The sequence below is a fragment of the Arvicola amphibius genome, chromosome 12, assembly GCF_903992535.2.
Source record: "Arvicola amphibius chromosome 12, mArvAmp1.2, whole genome shotgun sequence".
Taxonomy (NCBI): Eukaryota; Metazoa; Chordata; class Mammalia; order Rodentia; family Cricetidae; genus Arvicola; species Arvicola amphibius.
Genome location: NC_052058.2, coordinates 64,920,117 through 64,939,306, shown reverse-complemented (window position 1 = coordinate 64,939,306; position 19,190 = coordinate 64,920,117). Strand labels below are relative to the sequence as shown.

General features: G+C 41.5%; 1 protein-coding gene across 6 annotated transcripts in view; it reads left to right on the top strand.

Annotated features, from left to right (window-relative positions):
• Window positions 1-19,190, top strand: part of Abl2 (ABL proto-oncogene 2, non-receptor tyrosine kinase) — a 94,449-nt gene that overhangs the window by 66,626 nt on the left and 8,633 nt on the right. For 4 of the 6 annotated variants that reach the window (XM_038349816.1, XM_038349813.1, XM_038349815.1 and 1 more), the window contains exons 2-10: window positions 1,202-1,264; window positions 2,882-3,052; window positions 6,409-6,704; window positions 10,731-11,003; window positions 12,464-12,548; window positions 14,029-14,206; window positions 14,705-14,889; window positions 16,038-16,190; window positions 17,891-17,980. In XM_038349816.1, the coding sequence (XP_038205744.1) occupies window positions 1,202-1,264; window positions 2,882-3,052; window positions 6,409-6,704; window positions 10,731-11,003; window positions 12,464-12,548; window positions 14,029-14,206; window positions 14,705-14,889; window positions 16,038-16,190; window positions 17,891-17,980 (1,494 nt within the window). The remainder of the gene's footprint in view (window positions 1-1,201; window positions 1,265-2,881; window positions 3,053-6,408; window positions 6,705-10,730; window positions 11,004-12,463; window positions 12,549-14,028; window positions 14,207-14,704; window positions 14,890-16,037; window positions 16,191-17,890; window positions 17,981-19,190) is intronic. The other 2 variants (XM_038349817.1, XM_038349814.1) reach the window with 1 other exon arrangement.

The following is a 19,190-nucleotide window of genomic DNA, read 5'->3' as shown; positions in this document are numbered from 1 at the left end:
AAATAAGGTAGGCGTGTGCTACTTGCTACTTTTGTCATCGTTGTGTTGAAATTGTTTTTTTTTTTTGTCTTCTAAAGACTACAGAAAATCAAGTTCTAAATATTACTTAATGGATACCTTTGTTTGGTTTGTGTTTTTTGATTGTTAGGTTTTGAGTCAGGGGTCTCACTATGTATGCTATAGCTCTGAACAACCTTGAACCAACAGAGATCTCCCTGCTTCTGCCTCCCCAGTACTGAGATTAAAGGTGTGTTCACCACACTCATGGTTAGTGTATTTTAAGATACATTTCATTGTTTCCTGTCTCTTATGTTTTGTGTAAGGTGGGCATCATGCACCTAACAGCTGTTAAGTATAGTATAGAACCTTTAGGGAGAAAATGTGATCGTTATCCCTAAGAAGTACATTGTGAATTGATTCCCAGAACCTGTGGCTTTAAAAGCTGAGCATGGTGGCATTCTTGTAATCCCAGTATCGAGGAGCCAGAAGGCTAACATACTTTGGTGAACCTTAGGCCAGTGAGACACCTATTTTAAAAAGAAGATGGATGGCTCAGCAGCGGTGGCACATGCCTTTAACCCAGCACTCGGGAGGCAGAGACAGGTGGATCTCTGTGAGTTCAAGGGCAGCCTGGTCTACAAGAGCTAGTTCCAGGATGGGCTCCAAAGCTACAGAGAAACCCTGTCTCAAAAAAAACAAAAAACAAAAAAGAAAGAAAGGAAGAAGAGAGGAGAGAGAGAGAGAGAGAGAGAGAGATGAGAGAGAGAGAGAGAGATGGGAGAGAGAGAGAGATGAGGAGAGAGAGAGAGAGAGAGAGAGGAGAGATGAGAGAGAAGAAAAAAAGAAGAGAAAGAAAAAAAGAAAGAAAGAAAGAAAGAAAGAAAGAAAGAAAACAGAAAGAAGGTGGATGGCTCATGGCTCCTGAGGAATGACTGAGACGTTGTCCTCATCTCCACGTGCACACAAAAGAATAGTGGGAAAAGCCACTGCAGGTGTAATGAATTATATGAAAAAGGCCCAAATGTGGACGGCAACACCAGTAAAGCTTCAAGTGTAAGGTGTGGTGTGGGGAGACGGGCAGAGAAGTAGGTTCACCTCAGTCATGAAAGGGCTTGAAAGCCAGGAATGAGGAGACTCGAATTTGATGATGAATTCTTAAAGGGGCTTAAGAGTGATGTGGTCCAATTTTTGTCTTAAATAGATCACTTTGCCAGCTGTGTGGAGGATGGATTTGAGGGAGACAAGACTGGAGGCAGTAGTCCAGGTGAGATCTGTTGGGGTTCAAATGAAGGTATTGAAGGAGAGCTGAAGAAGGATGTCTTGAAACAACATGATACCACAGATTCAAAGCTTTTTCCCTCTTCAAAATGACTAAACCAATTTTGAATAAAAAATTAGGAAAGAGATGTAAGAGAAAAATGTTACAGGACACGGACAGATCTGTTTGCCTTGGCAGACAGCCACTTCACACAGGCCTTAGATCAGAATTGCTATAGGGAAGTTTTGGTTTTGTTTGTTTTTTTACTTGTTTCGTATAGCCAAACTAGGGTATGAGAATCAGGTAATTTTCAACAAACATGGTGTAGATATGAATAGATTCAGAAACTATAAAGCCTTGAGAAGAAACAGATCTTACAAGGCTAAGGCTGGTTGTGGTTAAGTGAAACTCATAAGTGTATTGGTGGTATTTTCTAGAACCTCGATTAAGTTTACAAAAATTTGATGCCCGGGAAAAGAGATTATAGTTTTTTTTTTAAATTTTAATTTTATGAACATTAGTGTTTTGCTTACGTGTATGTTTGTGCGAGGGTGTCGGGTACTCTGGAACTGGAGTTACAGACAGTTGTGAGCTGCCATGTGGGTGCTGGGAATTGAACCCGGGTCCATTTGGAAGAGCAGTAGGTCTCTTAACCTCAGAGCCATATCTCCAGCCTAAGAGATTATAGTTTTAAAAGAAATTAAGGTAGTGAAAACTGTAAGCTATTATAACATAAAAAGATGTTTCTTTCTTTACTGTTTTTGAGATAAGTCTGACTCTGTAGTCTAGGCTGGTGTCAGATGCCTCCTGAGTGGTGGATTACAGGTGTGAGCTGCCGTGCTTGACTCAAATGTGGTTTTGTTTATCAGAGAACTTGAGCATTTATCTTGCTAGAAGCGTGGTGTCTATATTTGTTATCTGTAAATAGAAACAAAATTTCCCTACAGTTTCTTTTCTATAAAGGCATATAGGAAGCACCTAGTTTAGAAGAGTTGCTAATTTTACCATTCATATTTCTGATCCTTTCTATAATAACTGGGTTTGAAGGACACTCCTGTAATCCTAGCACTTTTGTGTAGGGGGTAGGGGGCAGGGGTAGATGGCAGAAGGATCAGGAGTTCAAGGCCACCCTCTACTTCATAGCAAGTTTGAGGCTGAGGCCATTTAAGACCCTGACTCAACTCCACCTCCAATAAGTTGCAAGTCATTACTACAGCAGAATGTCACATGTGCCTTGTTAAGCTAGCAAGTACTTGTTTGGTCCTCATTTTTAGACAAGTGCACCTTTGCTATTCCTTTAGGCCTGAGTTAGGTGACTGCATGTAAATCAGAACTAAAGTCTTATGCTGTGGTCTTTCCTCTAACTACAGTGTTACAGTTGCGACAATTGCTGCCGTAAGCCCCGGAAATTCAGCACCTTTGCTCACTCTCTTGTGTACGTTGTTTTTTGAGATAGTCTCATGTAGCTCAGGCTGGCTTTAAATTCCCTGCCCAGTGGAGGAGACCTGGAGCTAACTTTGAACAGTTCTCAGGATGAGCCTGCAGCTCAGGTGCTGCCCCTGCACTGAGCTGAGCTCTTGCTGTTTCACTCACTGGACTTCTTTCCCTTTTTATGTCTTTCAGAAGTTTTGCACCGCCCCTATGGCTGTGATGCTGAATCTCAGGCACTGAATGAAGCCATCAGGTGGAGCTCTAAGGAGAACTTGCTGGGAGCCACTGAGAGTGACCCTAATCTCTTTGTCGCACTTTATGACTTCGTGGCAAGTGGTGATAACACACTCAGTATCACTAAAGGTGAGACTTCTCTGAATTGTGCTTCACAGCTTTCTCTGGTGGCTGAGAAATGAAGCCTATGCTGCTTTCTGCCACTGCCACCGTTCACATGGTTTGTGACCAGGCATTTCTGCTGCCTTCTCTCTTTTACCTCTTTCTGGACTGCTTCCTCAGAAACAGTCAGCTCTATTTTCAGGATTTATTAAAACAACTCAAGAAAAGGTGCATGTTGTTAGAACTTTGTACTCTGAAACACCCTAGCTTCTACCTGTTTACACTGAATCGTGACTGAGACAAGCTGCGGTGCAGAGTCCCCACTGGTATTCCAGTGCTTCGCGTGGACTGACTGCCCTCTGAGGACTGTTACAGTTCACAGTGAGATCAGGAGCTTGCACCCAGAATCTCAGCCAGCTGTCTCACTGAGATTTAGTCTCATAAGACTATTTAGTTTGCATCATTTTTAGTTTTTGGAGCAAGTCTTTCTGTAGAAAGTAGTTCAGTGCTGCCGGGCGGTAGTGGCACACACCTTTAATCCCAGCACTCAGGAGGCAGAGTTTGAGGCCAGCCTGGACTACAGAGCAAGTTCCAGGACAGGCTACAGAGAAATCCTGTCTGGAAGCCCCCCGCCCCCCCCCCCAAAAAAAAAGAGAGAAAGAGAAAGTAGTGCAGTGCTTACATCGGGTGCAGGGCTCTTATGCTGCTGTTGTCCAGCTCAGTGCATGGCCTAGACAGCCCATCTGTGTTGACTGTGGAGAACTGTTAGGGAGGGTCTGTCTCCTGCTGTAATATCTTTAGAGAGTGAATGAGGTTCTTTTCAGTGGCCAGTTCTTATAAAAGGAAACAGTAGTACATGACCAGATAAAATCACCCATTATTTTTTGAACACCAGTGAAAATAGTGGAGCTTATGTGTAGTGTGGAGTTGCGGGCCTCGTTCCCGCCGTCCTGCTCCCGGCTGCCTATCTAGCTTATGCCCCGAAATAACACACAAACTATATTCATTTAAACACTGCCTGGCCCATTAGTTTCAGCCTCTTACTCACATCTTGACTAACCCATATCTAATAATATGTGTAGCACCACAAAGTGGTGCCTTACTGGGAGGATTCTAGCGTACGTCCATCTTGGGCCGGAGCTTCATTGCGTCTGGCTCAGAGAGAAGAGGCATGGCATCTATTAACTTCCCTTCCCAGCATTTTGTTCTGCCTTCTCCACCCACCTAAGGGCCGGCCTTTCAAATGAACCAGGCAGTTTCTTTATTAACCAATAAAATCAACTCAAACAGAAGACCCTCCCACATCATTTCCCCTTTTTCTGTTTAAACAAAAAAGAAGGCTTTCACGTTAACATAGTAAAATTACATATAACAAAACAGTTATAAAGCAAGAATTATAGTTAAAATATTTATATCTACTTTATCTTTTATCATAACTAAGGAAAACTATAACTATCTATTTATTCTTCAACTCCATCAAAGACTCCAGAAGGATATAATATTACCTAGGTGAACAAGAAGTAAGCTACTTCCAAAACTCTAGAAATCACAAAGACATCTTGCTACCTGGACAGTCACCCAAAGTTCTTTTGTACCGTTGGGGCATCCATCTTCGGCCTACAGGCCCATAAGTATCCAGCAGACATTTCCATGAAGCAGGAAATTTCAAAGGCAGTTCAGTCAGTATCTGTTGTGTCCTGTAGAATGTCTCGCAGACTCTTTCATGAGTCAGGAACCCCAAAGAATCATCTCACATTTAGGCAAGTTCAGCAGTCCTCTCTCTGCGGGTTTTCTGTGTCCAGTTTATGCAATAGTCCAGCCCGCAAATTCCTTTCTTTTGTTCATATAGCTACTGTGCATCTGCACATTTGTGGATATCCACTGCCATACCAGACACTCATTATCTTATTATCTGTATACAGTGTATAAAATGTACACATATATACCTCTGAGTGGTAGGGGCTAATAGGACTCTGGTTATGGTAAACATAATGTTATGGTATGGTAAGCATAATTTAAGCCAAAGGAGAAAGGTAGATGGCTATCATGATAAGTCTGAATTTTTCCTTCACCAGTTTTGTCCTGGTATCTTCTGGGCCCTGTACCGTAGATTGATTGGCTTCTTTCTGCTCTCTGGAGCTAACAGATGTGAACTCTGTAGAAAACTTTGTGTCTCTTAGAAATAAGAACCTCAAGTCCTACAGTCCTTAGATGAACATCTGTGTCACCATTGCTATCTGTTACTCTATCACTTTTGACAAAGAAGCTTCTAGTCTATGCTGCAAGTGTATATTGCATGGGACAAAGTGTATATTGAAGTTTTTAATAATGACATCAAGAGAATGAAGCTGATACAAAGATTCACCAAGTGATTTAGATTTGGGGTTCCAACTTTACAGTTATTTTCTGTTTCCACAGGCTAATTTTAGAGGAATGGGAAAGAATGATTCATTTTTTTTATGGGAAACAGGAAGAAACTGAGAAAATGGAACTTTGAAACCTTGAGTTCTGGAAACACTTGAGCCTTAAGAGTCTTCACCACCCCTCCCATCCTCTAAACAGTTCTTGTGCTGAAACCTCTTTGTTGGGTCTCGGGAGGTTGGGGCAGGAAGTATTTGCTTACATTGAAGGCTTTGTTGCTTTGACATCATCTGAAAATACAAATAACTTTGTATTTCAGACATCTTGTTCCTAAGCTTTTGTTATCATTAACACTGAATCGTATGTGTGTGTGTGTGTGTATGTGTGTATATATATATACATACATACATATCTCTTAAGTGAAAGTAAATTTTATTTTCTTTTGAAGAGTGAGTACTATCTAGTTGTTAGTACATGCCTATAATCCAGAGTTCAGAAGACCGAAGAAGGGTCATGAGCCCAAGTCCAGCAGTATAGGCTACATGAAACTGTCTTAAAAGAAGAAGGGGTAGGTGGGTGGGCTTGGTAGATGGTTCAGTGGTTAAGAGCCCTTACTGCTCCTTCAGAGGATCAAAGTTCAGTTCTCAGTATCTGTATTAGATAACTCAGAGTTGTTGGTTACTCCAGTCCCAGGGGATCCAGCACCCCCCTCCACACACACACGAGTACTGTCATTTTCTAGCTATTTGAGTACACTTTCTATACTAACTTAGCATAGTACATCGTTTCTGCAAGACAATTTAAGTGACATATAATCCTTTAAAAACCTATACTGTCTGAAACCATTTCTTATTATGCTCATGTGATTTAAGCCACAAAGTGGAAACTATAATCAGGATATTGGTAAGCAAGCACCAAGGTTCTTGGTTCATTTCTCAGTGAGGTTGAAGTTTTAAACTTCTCTGCTCAGTCTTAAAGAGCCTTAATGTTTCCCTTTCATTCTGTGATAACATCTTGGCTAGGTGAAAAACTACGAGTCCTTGGTTACAACCAGAATGGCGAGTGGAGTGAAGTTCGCTCCAAGAATGGACAGGGTTGGGTGCCAAGCAACTACATCACTCCAGTGAACAGCCTGGAGAAGCATTCCTGGTACCACGGACCCGTGTCCCGCAGCGCTGCAGAATATCTCCTCAGCAGCCTTATCAACGGCAGTTTCCTGGTTCGAGAGAGTGAGAGCAGCCCTGGGCAGCTGTCCATCTCACTCAGGTATGAGGGACGTGTGTATCACTACAGGATCAATACCACCACAGACAGCAAGGTAAGACATGCCAGCAGCCGCCTGTGCATGTGGACTAGCTGTTGAGTAGAAATGCATTGAACAGGATTAGAGTAGAAAATCATTTTTATATCTGATGTAAAATAAAGTATTGCCTAATTGTGTGAGTTTGGATTGTTTAGCATGTTAGAGAGTCCGTCTTTCAAACCAACTTGTTAATAAGGATAAAATTGTAGATAATTAATAGTTTAAGGGTAAGCCATATTTGAAGGGGAGGAATAAAGAGGTGTATACATGTTAGCTGTTTCAATTATCAACACAAATACACACCAAGTGCTTAGAAGCAAAAGTTAGAAATCAACTCTAATGTCCATCAGGAAGTTCACAGAGTAAGGGTTGCTTCTCATTTGTATATGATAATATAAATAGATCACTCAGCCACTTAGAAACTTGGATGTTGGGAAACTCAGTCTCAGTAGAATGGATGTGTTAGGCTGGAACTGTTTAGGGCTGGAGAGATGGCTCTGGTATCAAGAGCACTAGCCACTCTGCAGAGGACCTAGGTTCAGTTTACAGCACTCACCCAATAACTCACCATCTATAACCCCAGTTCTGAGAGAGCCAGTGCCCTCTTCTGGTCTCCACTGGCACTAGGTATACGTGTGGTACACAGACGTGAGCAAAACACTCATCCACACAAAATAATAAAGTAATAGTAATTAAAATTTAAAACAAAAATGGAATATAAATTATAAGGCCCGAACTTAAATCAGGTTTTGTTCTATTGAATGGTTGATTTAGGTTGAGCCCCCTTTCCTCCATGGAACAAGCAGAACTGCTTTGCTTTCTAAGTGCACTATTTATTAGCTTGGAGACTTTACCTGAGTCTCAGTTTGCCTGGTGTTGGTGGTGATGGTTGGTGATTTAGGCAGGGTCTCTTTGTGTAACACCATATGGACTGGAACTTGCAATGTAGATCATGCTGAATTTGAGCCGTAGCAGCCATTCTGCTTCTGCTTTCAGAGTCCTGGGATTACAGGTGTGCACCACACCTGGCTTTCCTTTGTCTACTACTATTATTTTCTCAACTCTGTTTACTTTTCAATTTTTTAAATGATGTATAATGTGTTGTGTGTCTGTGGGTGGGGGGTGGGTGGGTGGGTGTGCATGTGGGTGCAGTAACCACACAGGCCAGAAGAGGACTTCAGATTCTCCTGAAACTGGAGTTGTATGCTTCCTGGCATGGGTGCTGGAGACTGAATGCCACTCCTCTTCAAGAGCAGTATACACTGTTAACCACTAAGCCATCACTTCCATCTCCTCCTTGCCTGTTATTAAACCCCATTTTGTAGGATTATTGTAAGGATTAAATGAAGCAATTTTTGTAAAGTTTAATAGCTGATACAACATAGGAAATATATTACTACTTTTCTTTCTCTTTTTGTACCATCATACAAGCATAGTGTATTGTCTATGGCCAAGTGAATGGAATCAGAGTTTGTAATGTTTTTGTGTTTTTTGGTTTTTGGTTTTTTTTCAAGATAGGGTTTGTCTGTAGCTTTGGAGCCCGTCCTGGAACTAGCTCTTGTAGACCAGGCTGGCCTCGAACTCACAGAGATCCGCCTTCCTCTGCCTCCTGAGTGCTGGGATTAAAGGCATGTGCCACCACCGCCCGGCATTGTAATGTAACGAAAGACCCAGTAGTTATTAGTTGTTTGCTTTTATTTGTCTCTATGACAAATACCAGAGAGAAATAGTTTACCGACATTTATTTTGACTCATGGTTTCAAAGAGTTCAGTCTATTTTTAGTGATATTTTCTAATATTTTCAGGCTGTGGTCAGGCAGAACATCATGGTGGGATCATGTGGTGGAACAGAACTGCTCACCTCATAGCTACCAAAAAGGGAACAGAGAGAAACAGCTTACTGATTGGACCTACCAGCTGAAGACCAGCAAGCCATTCAGCATAAGTCTTTTGGGGGGCACTGTACATCTATCTAACACAAACACAACAGTAATGATCACACATATGTGCCAGACTTATGCAAGAAAATTGATTCACAGCCACAGTGTTTGTGATAACACTAAACTGGAAGGTCCCAAATAGTGTAATTGATTAATAAATGATCATATATTATTAAAATAGAATCGTACAGAAACAGAAATGAACATGATGTTCTGTACACAAGTCCCTAGGAGTGGTGGCCTAATAGCTCCCTATATCATCATGTTATTTGTTTCTGTAGTATCTGAAGCTATGTTCTGTTTCTAAACAGACTAAAGTAGTTGCTACAGAGACCCTATATAGCCCCAAGCCTATATAAAAACAGATGCCTGTTTTTGTTTTTTTTATCCCTTTACAGATAATTTTTCTGACTTTCCTATAGATGAGTTTCATACACATAAAGTGGATTGACAAGAGTAATATTTTCCAGAGAATTGTATGGAGAGGCGTGTGTGAGTGTTCGCTTAATAGCTATGGGTTTTCTGTGGGAAATGATAAAAGTACTTTGATGGAGTTGGATAGTGGTGATTGATTAGCGAGCCTGGTAAATGTACTGAAAGGTACGGAATGGTATACTGTAATACTGATTTTATAGCATGTGAATAAGAGTTTAATAAAGAACTGACACTAGATAGCACATACTGCATGATTCTGTACGTCGTGCAGTTCAGACAGACCTAGTCCCATGTGCTGCAAGTGTATATAGTGGAAACCTTTGCAGGCAAGGATTCTGGGTGCTGGTGGTGTTATAGTTCTTGTGTGAGGACTTTATTTTGTGAAAGATCACTAGTTCTCCACTTATGAATTATGCACATTTTATATACAATAAAGCATCTTTTTGTCTTAAACAGTGGTTTATTGTTGAAACAGTAGCTTGGGCATGATGGCACACACTCTAATCCCAGCACTCATGAAGCTGAAGCAAGAAAATCACAAGTTTGAGACCAAACTGGGTTATATAGAGGGACTCTGTAAATTAATCAGTCAGTTAATTAAAAACAAACAAATCATATTCTCTTAGAAGATAAAGCCAGCCTGGTGGTGGTGTTGCATACCTTTAATCTCAGCCCTTGGGAGGCAGAGTGAATTTGAGGCCAGCCTGGTTTACAGAGCGATTTCCAGGACAGCCAGAGCTACACAGAGAAACCCTGTCTCGAAAAAAGATACAGCCAAAGACTATCTTATTTTATACTTCTTATTATCACAAATTAACAAGCATCTTGTTAATAACTCTGAAATCCAATTATATCTCTTTTTAATGGCCTAGACATTAAAAGGGGTGTTATAAAATAAAATTATAATTAATTATATGATGATTAAATAAATATTATACCCGTATAACTTCCTAATTTCAAAATTAGTGGTTGTCAGTATATGTTCCCCATGGATTATAAATTCTCCTTTATTAGCTTGGAAGCAGATCCTGATTGCCTATTTTAACCGCTTCTCAGGTTTGAGTTGCACAATCTCTTTTTTTTGTGGTAGTGTCTTGCTCTAGCACAGCAACTCCTAATGTTCTTTCTCCGGCATCTTCTGAGTGCTGAATTACACATTCTCTAGTCCTAATGCTTAGAAATATTCTGAGGACAAGTTTGCCTGATGTACCTGTAGCTGTGTTGGACATTCTCCTTCAAGGCTGATGTAGAAAGAATAGGAAGGGTGCTTTACAATGAGATTAAACCATCTTCCTTGCCCTGAGTATTAACATTTACTCTGTCTTAATTCTGATAACCTTCTGGAGTGCTAGTAGCACTAGCATATACCACCTGTGATCCCTGTGCCTTGTAGGTGGAGACAGAAACATCAGAAATTCAAGGCCAGCCTAGGCTACATAATGGAGACCCTGTCTCAAAACAACAAAAACCAGTCCAGGTGTGGTAGTGCATACCTGGAGGTAGAGAACTCTGGAGGCAGAGGCAGGTAGATTTCTGTGAATTCAAGGACATAGTTGAGACCCTATCTCAGAAAACAAGCAAATATCACGTCTCTAGGCCAGTGAAATGTTTGCTTTTAAAAACAGTTCCTCCTCTTCTGGATCGTTGAATCTCCTTTTCTCTGCAGGTGTATGTGACTGCTGAGAGCCGCTTTAGCACGTTGGCAGAGCTTGTTCACCACCACTCTACAGTCGCTGATGGGCTAGTGACCACACTGCACTACCCGGCACCCAAGTGCAACAAGCCAACCGTCTATGGTGTGTCCCCTATCCATGACAAATGGGAAATGGAACGAACAGATATTACCATGAAGCACAAACTTGGGGGCGGTCAGTATGGAGAGGTTTATGTTGGCGTCTGGAAGAAATACAGCCTTACAGTGGCCGTGAAAACACTGAAGGTGGGTTGCTGAAAGTTAAGTTCCAGGCATGTCTGTGTGTGCTGAGTCACCTGGAAAGATCCGTGTGCCTTTCAACTTTGGAACACTTTCCACCCACTGGTGCCAAACATTTCAGCAAATGGTGGTGATTAACCGTAGTGCCATTGCTGACAGTGCAGAACAACCCACGTGCGGGAAAGGCTTGTCTCTAGAGGCTGTTGATAGAGATCGTATTGGGATTTAGAAGCAAATTATAAGTTCTGCTGAGAACAGCCCCTGCTGAATAGCATTCTCCATGCGATCATAAGCTCCCTATTTTGGTCTCTATCCCCCTGCCTTTTGTTTCTCCCTTATGCCTCCTTGCAGTTGAGACACCGTTTTTATAAAGTTAAAGTACAAATGACAGGGCATCACTAAGTAGTCCAGGTTGGTCTTCATTCATGATCCTCTGCCTCAGCCTCCAAGTGCTAGACTTACAGGTATGCACTACCATGCCCTGCTAATGACTTCTTGTTTTTAAATTCATGAAAGTCCTTTTCCTGACCCTACTGTCCCTGTTTTAAGCACCCTGGTATAAAATCACAGAGTTGTCAGTCATTCAGTACCGTGGTGTGTCATTCATGTGAGCTGTTCTCATGGGTAGTAGTCAGCTCAGCCGTGTTTACTAGCATATCCTGAGTGTGAAGGGAGCAGTGAGGCCATGTACATGTGCTTTGTTCTTTAAGAATCCCAGGATTGGGCTGGAGAGATGGCTCAGAGGTTAAGAGCACTGGCTACTCTTTCAGAGGTCCTGAGTTCAATTCCCAGCAACCACATGGTGTCTCACAACCATCTATGATGAAATCTGGTGCCCTCTTCTGGTGTGCAGGCATACATGCAGGCAGAATGCTGTATAAATAATAAATAAATAAGTCTTAAAAAAAAAAAGAATCCCAGGATTTAATCAGAAGGTCAAACACTAACCTGCCAGAAAACTGAATCTTAACCCTCTGCTGTGGTGAGTTTTAAGATGAGGCTGTTGAGTTTTGCTTGCCCTGTTTATTTTCATTTTTATTCCAATGTCTAACATTGGCTAAGTTCAAAGACAGTATTCTTAGTTATTCTTCTGTGGAGCATATTAGGTTGTATGTAGTAAGATTAATCTTAAGATAATATGCTAGAATACTCAAATGTGATCCCTTTTACTTAAAAAAATTACTTTTATGTGTATGGGTGTTTTTGTAAACATTTTGCACCACATAGGTGCAGTGTTCAGGGAGGCCAGAAGAGGGCATCAGAGTCCCTGGAAGTACAGATGGTTATGAACTGCCTTGTGGATCCTGGGGACCAAACCTAAGACCTCTGCAAGAGCAACTAGTTCTCTTAACTACTGAGCCATCCCTCCAGCCCCCTTTAATGCCTACTTTAATGCCTCAAGTAGGCTTGTGAATTGACTTAAATGAATAAGTCTGTCTTTCTTACCTACTTTGTACCTTTAACAGGAAGATACCATGGAGGTAGAAGAGTTCCTGAAAGAAGCTGCAGTGATGAAGGAAATCAAGCATCCTAATCTAGTACAACTGTTAGGTAAGAACACCAGACCATAGATTTCCTCAGATCCACGCTCCCATCCCTTTGTTGTATTCAGATCATGTTTTTGCAGATTGTTCTGCTTTGTTTTAGCACCATGGTGGAAATGCTAGATGTAAACTGACTGCATTAAATCCCATCAAGAGCTGGGATGCAGACCAGAAGTAGAGCTAGTAAGCATCAAGTCTTAGACTTAGTACTGCAAATACACATACACACATGCAGACATATGCGCACGAGGACACATCGCTTCTCCTTTCATTAGTACACTGCTTAAAACAAAAAACAGTGTCCCACGTTAATGGCTTTTTTAAAAAAAAACTTTTTTATTTTTCACTGTATTTTATATGTGTATATGTTTCGTCTGGTTATAAACGTCTGCAGTGCCAAGGAGGAATAAGAAGAGGACATTGGATCTCCTGGAACTGGAGTTCTTAACCCCTGAACCAACTCTCCAGCTCCTTTAAACTTTCTTTACTTAGTTGAAGTGTTTGGGTGTTTTGCCTACATGTGTGTCTATGTACCATGTGTGTGCCTTGTGTCTTTGAAGGCCAGAGGAAGGGCATTGGATACCCCAGAACTAGAGTTACAGATAGTTGTGAGCTTCCATGTGGATGCTGAGAATCAAACCCCAGTCCTCTCAAAGTGCTCTTAACTGTCCAGTCATCTCTCCAGCCACAGATTGATTGCATTGTGTAAACGTGTGCAATTTGTAGTTTTCCCAGATTCAAAGTTCACAAGCATTCAAGATGGCATCAAAAATTGTCATGAAATATTAGGAGACATTAAACAAAGAACCACTGGAAAAAGTGAATTAAAACTTGTGGCTGATCAGTTTATTCAAGCAGGAAATGCATATGCTGCAGTGGGCTAGTTTCTTTCTTGTTTGGGCTACAAAGGATCCTTTGAGTAAACATTTTTGCTTTTTAAAAATCAGGTCTTTTCTGTTCTTGTTTTGTTTTCCAAGACAGGGTTTCTCTGTGTAGCACTGGCTGTCCTGGAACTCACCCTTGTAGGCCAGATTGACCTTCAACTCACAGAGATCTGCCTCCCAAGTGTTAGTGCCCAGCTGAACCATTTTTTTTTTGAATGCTGAAATTAAGCTAAGCTATGCCAAAAGGAAAACAATTAATATGGAATCTACCATTTATTAGTGAAATTCTTGACTATGAAGATAGTGTTTTACAAAGTAGTTAGAAGCAAGCGAGCATCAGCGTAGGCCTAAGTTCTGTTACTTTAAGTGAACGTGGTTTGCACCCAGTTAAAGGGGAATGGGCACATACAGAGCTCCAGAAATGTTGGTCTTATTCCTTTTTGGGTTAAGGTAAGAAATTGCTTTTGCTTCACAGGCAGATGCTGAAAAAAGGTCTGTGAAGTTGCAGAGAACAGCATTGCGGAACAGATTTACCAGCCAGTTTAAGATGTGTTGTATTTATTTCATAGAATGTGGTGAAGATTGTCCATTGTTCTTGGTCAGGTGTGTGTACCCTGGAACCGCCATTCTACATTGTGACTGAATACATGCCTTACGGGAATCTGCTGGATTATCTCCGGGAATGCAACCGTGAGGAGGTGACAGCAGTTGTTCTACTTTACATGGCGACTCAGATCTCTTCTGCCATGGAGTATTTGGAGAAGAAGAACTTCATCCATAGGTGTGTGGAGCTGACTATTGCGATGACTAACCACAGAGCTGCCTTGCTTGACGTGAGCATGAGAGAAGAGAGTTGGCAGACTGTTCCACACACAGGCTTCCTCTGTTTCAGTCTCAAACCAGAAAGCTGTTTCATCTAACACCTCACCCAAGATCCTTTTGTTCCACCTAGTGGCCAATTTTTGAAATGCCATTCTGTCTTAGGAAAAGTATTTTAAAGCCTCAGGGAGGGGTCTGTTGCTCCCCCCTGAAATCTATCCCATTATATTAAAAAGGAATTCATTTTGTCCAGCGTCTTTTTTCTGCCTCTTTGTGGGTACTCAATGAGTGGTAGAGATGAGTGAGTTCCACACTGGTGATTATCATATATCATAAAGTATGACAGTGTTAGTTAGCATCTCCTTATCAACTCTGCCTGTAACACACAGAACCAAGACTAGCGTGTTCACACCCATCCTTCTCACCATCAGCTGGAATAATGCAGGGCTCTTTCCCATAGAGATCTTGCTGCACGGAACTGCCTAGTGGGCGAAAACCATGTGGTGAAGGTGGCTGACTTTGGTTTAAGTAGACTGATGACCGGAGACACCTACACTGCTCATGCTGGAGCCAAATTCCCTATTAAATGGACGGCACCTGAGAGTCTGGCCTATAATACCTTTTCAATCAAATCTGACGTCTGGGGTAAGATTGATACAACTTCTTACATGTATTTTATTCATTCATTTAACATTAGCCATGGCTGACCTGGTAGTTACTATATAGTCTAGGCCAAAACTTGGGACAGTTCTTCAGCTTCAGCTTCAACCTCCTGAGTGAGGACCAACGCCACCATGCTCAGCTAATTCCCTTAGTTCTTCAGAGCTTTTATGATTCTCAAATTTAAAAAAGGATATTGAGAAGGGTGGTGGAAACAGCTGAGAAAATATAAACACCTGTAATACCATCACTCAGAAATCTGAGATAAGAGATCTGGGAGTTTGGAGTGGGGCCAGCTTGAGCTACATAGGGATGGGGTATAGTTAAGTGGTAGAGTACTTGCCTGGTTGGTACAAGACCCTGGGCTGTTCCCCAGCATAGGGGTTGGGTAGAAGCAATCAAAAAATGTATTACAGTTGAGACATAGTAGCAGATGCCTGTACTTTAGCACACTGGCTGCTTAGACGCTCAGATCCTTTGACACCTACCTGGACAATATGACAAGACTGTGTGAACAGCAGCCAGATAGCTTGACATGGTGGTGAGGGCTCTGATCTCAGCACTTAGGAGACTGAAGGAGTATGAGCACAAATGGGAGTACAGGCCAGCCTGTGCTGTCTGTATAGTAAGTTCTAGGTCAGCCTGTGCTCTCTGTATAGTAAGTTCTAGGTCAGCCTGTACTCTCTGTATAGTAAGTTCTAGGTCAGTCTGCGCTCTCTATATAGTAAGTTCTAGGCCAGCCTGTGCTCTCTCTATATATAGTAAGTTCTAGGTCAGCCTGAACTGTGTAAGAGCCTGTTTTTAGGGGGGAAAAACCAAAACCCAAACCCCTATGCCTTGAAAGAGGGTCCAGTCCAGACCTCACACTGCAGTGGATCTGTACCAGTCCTTCCACTCTAAAGCTTCCTGCTTTTCCTGTGAGCTTCTGCTTATTTCCAGAATTCTGTCATAGGGAATGCTCTATGTAAGGACGGTCTGAGAATGTTTTATTTAGATTTTGTCCTTATCCTGGATCTAATTTCTGCTGCCCTGAGAAGTAGAATGACTAACTAGAGAGACTCAGTAGACCAAATTAATATAGAAAATTGGAATTGGGACCAATAAAAATATATTTTTTTAATCTCTTTACACAGCTTTTGGAGTACTGTTATGGGAAATTGCTACATATGGGATGTCACCATATCCAGGTATTGACCTATCTCAAGTCTATGACCTACTGGAAAAAGGATATCGAATGGAACAGCCTGAGGGATGCCCCCCTAAAGTATATGAACTTATGAGAGCATGTAAGTGTTTTGCATATTTGAACTTTGAAAAAGAACCAGCAACAGGGTGGTTAATGAAATCTGTATCATTTTTGCTCTCAGTCTTGATAGACTGGATCTAGTCTCATTAACAGTTAAAGAGCTTGTCATTGACAGGGCCAGTTGGCACAATGCATGATGTACCATTGAGTCTTACTGGAATCCCAAGAATAGCTGTCTGTGGCCCATATACAGAGCCAATTTCTGTATATTTAATAAGGCAGTGAGAAGTTGAGTTTGTATAAAATATTAGGAGGATGGCTGCTTTCAGCTAGATGTGAATGGTTACTTAAGACTGTGATTGTTAAAGTAACCTCTGATGGGCTGGGAGGTGGCTCATTGTGTAAGAGCACTCGCTCTGCACACATGAGGACTTGAGTTCAGATCCCTAGTACTCATGTGAAAAGCGGTCTCTGCTGCACATGCCTGGAACCCCAGCATGAGGGGTCTCAGGAGGCCCCAGGAGCTCACTGGCCAGCAAGCATACTTAGCTGAAGTGACAAGCTTCTTGTTCAGTTAGAGACCCTATGTCAAGGCACTAAAGCAAAGAGCAGTAGAGAAAGACATCCTGTTTTTTTCTGGCTTCCACAAGCCTTACCTGTGGGCGTCTAAGTGCACACTCCCATGCATTTTCTAGACACATAAAAACCAGAAAGCAATCTCTTATGAATATGAAGAAAAGCATCAGACTGCTTGAGGATGCAGATTTAGGAATCGAGTAGTAAACAAGAGTGTGCTTATGTTCACGCGCTACTGCATTATTTTCTCATTGAGATTTGCGGCTCATGTACCCTTTATCAAGTGTGAACTCTGTAATCTTTCAGATAGCTTGTTAAACTTCTGGATTTATACAGTCAATTTTTAGGAGCCTGAGTGTGTTTTGTTGTTGTTGATTGGTTGGTTGTTGTTTGATTTTTAAAAGACAGTATCTCATCATGAAGCCCATTCTGGCCTGGAACTCACTGTCCAGCACACTGCCCTTGATCTCATAGAGATCTGCCTGTCTCTGCCTCATCAGTGTTGGGATTAAAGGTGTGTACTACCATGCCTAGCCAGTTATTTTTTAAATTATTTATTATTATTTATTTATGGAGTGTGCTGCAGTATTAGTGTGGGAGTCTCTATAAATTCTCTTATTCCACAGTGTGAACCCAGGGATTGAACTCGGTTATCAGACTTGGTGGTGAGCACTCATACTACTGAGCCATCTTACTAGTTCACTTTTCCAACAGTGGAAAACTTGCCATTTTCTTTTTTTCTTTTTTTTTTTTTTCTTTTTTTGTTTTTTCGAGACAGGGTTTCTCTGCAGCTTTTTTAGAGCCTGTGCTGGAACTAGCTCTTGTAGACCAGGCTGGCCTCGAACTCACAGAGATCCGCCTGCCTCTGCCTCCCGAGTGCTGGGATTAAAGGCGTGCGCCACCACCGCCCGGCGAAAACTTGCCATTTTCTAAACATTCTCCCGATCTTTTCCTCATTTTTGTGAAAGTAGTAGGAATGGGGACCAGCACCAAGGAATGGGCACTCGTACTCTGTGGCTGGAACCAGGAAGTAGCCATACATCCCACGGTTCACCTACACATGCAGTACTCTGATAGGCACACACCATGGCATGTGGACCCCATTGCTGGTGTGCTTCTGGGCATGACGCTGTCAAGGAGGCTGTAAGTTTTCTTCTGTTACAGGCTGGAAGTGGAGCCCTGCTGACAGACCCTCTTTTGCTGAAACCCATCAAGCTTTTGAAACAATGTTTCATGACTCCAGCATCTCTGAAGGTAAGTCTTGGTGCTAGGGATTGACAGCTGCAGGGTAGTGATGGTCATTCAAAATGGGCAGCTACTATAGTTTTAACTCTTTAAAGTTGACTTTTTGACCTTTATTATTCTGCTTTTTTATACCTTTTTAGTTCTGTGTTTTTCATTTTTTTTTCTTTTTTTACTTGGTTTTTGAGACAGGGTTTCTTTGTGTATCCTTGCATGTCATGGAATTTACTCTGTATACCAGACTGGCCTCAAACTCAAGAGATGTGCCTACCTCTCTGCCTCCCGAGTACTGGGATTAAAGGTGTACGCCACCAATGCCCAGGAGTTCTGGGGGTTTTTTATATCGTATTTCATACTGAAATTACGTTTTGACTTGAAATGTACTCAGTCTCTACAAAGAAAATCAGTAACTTCAGTAGTTCTTAACACAGTATGAAGGAGGTTAAACGTAAGTGTGAAAATATTCTAGGGGATGGGAAGATGGCTCGGCAGTCAGGACACTTAGTACTCTTGCAGGGGTTTAGAACCAGAATTTACTTCTCAACATCCATTCTGGGTGACTCACAAGTATCTGTAACTCTGGCTTTAGAGCATTCATTGCAACCTCTTGGGGTTGTTGAACGACCCTTTCACAGGGATCACATATCAGATATTTATGTTATGATTCATAACAGTAACAAAATTAAAGTTATGAAGTAGCAAATGGAAATAATTTTATGGTTGGGTCACCAGAACATGAGGAACTGTATTAAAGGGTCATGGCATTAGGAAGGTTGAGAACCATTATTTTAGAGACTCCAGTGCCTTCTTCTGGCCTCTATGGGCACTTGCACTCATGTATGTATACCCACACATATGTACATAATTTAAAATAAATCCTTAAAAATAAATATATTCTTATACTAAACCACATCTAAGGCAAGACCTAGACCCCTCCCCCCCAATCAATATCACAAAATTCCATTTCTAGAACTATATAGAGTATAGCCAAGGTTTATCTATAGGCAGATGTGGCATCTGACTATAGCTTATAATACTGAATAAATAGGAACAACCTAAGCATTGAATGAACTGTTGATTGTATAACCACATAACTGAAAACTTATATCCTTAAATATTTTAGGCTATCAATAGAGATAAACTTGTCCTTACTCAAGAAATGGGTGTATGGACACATACAGGAAGTTGCTTGCTTTTGTATGTAGTACTCATACCTGAAGAA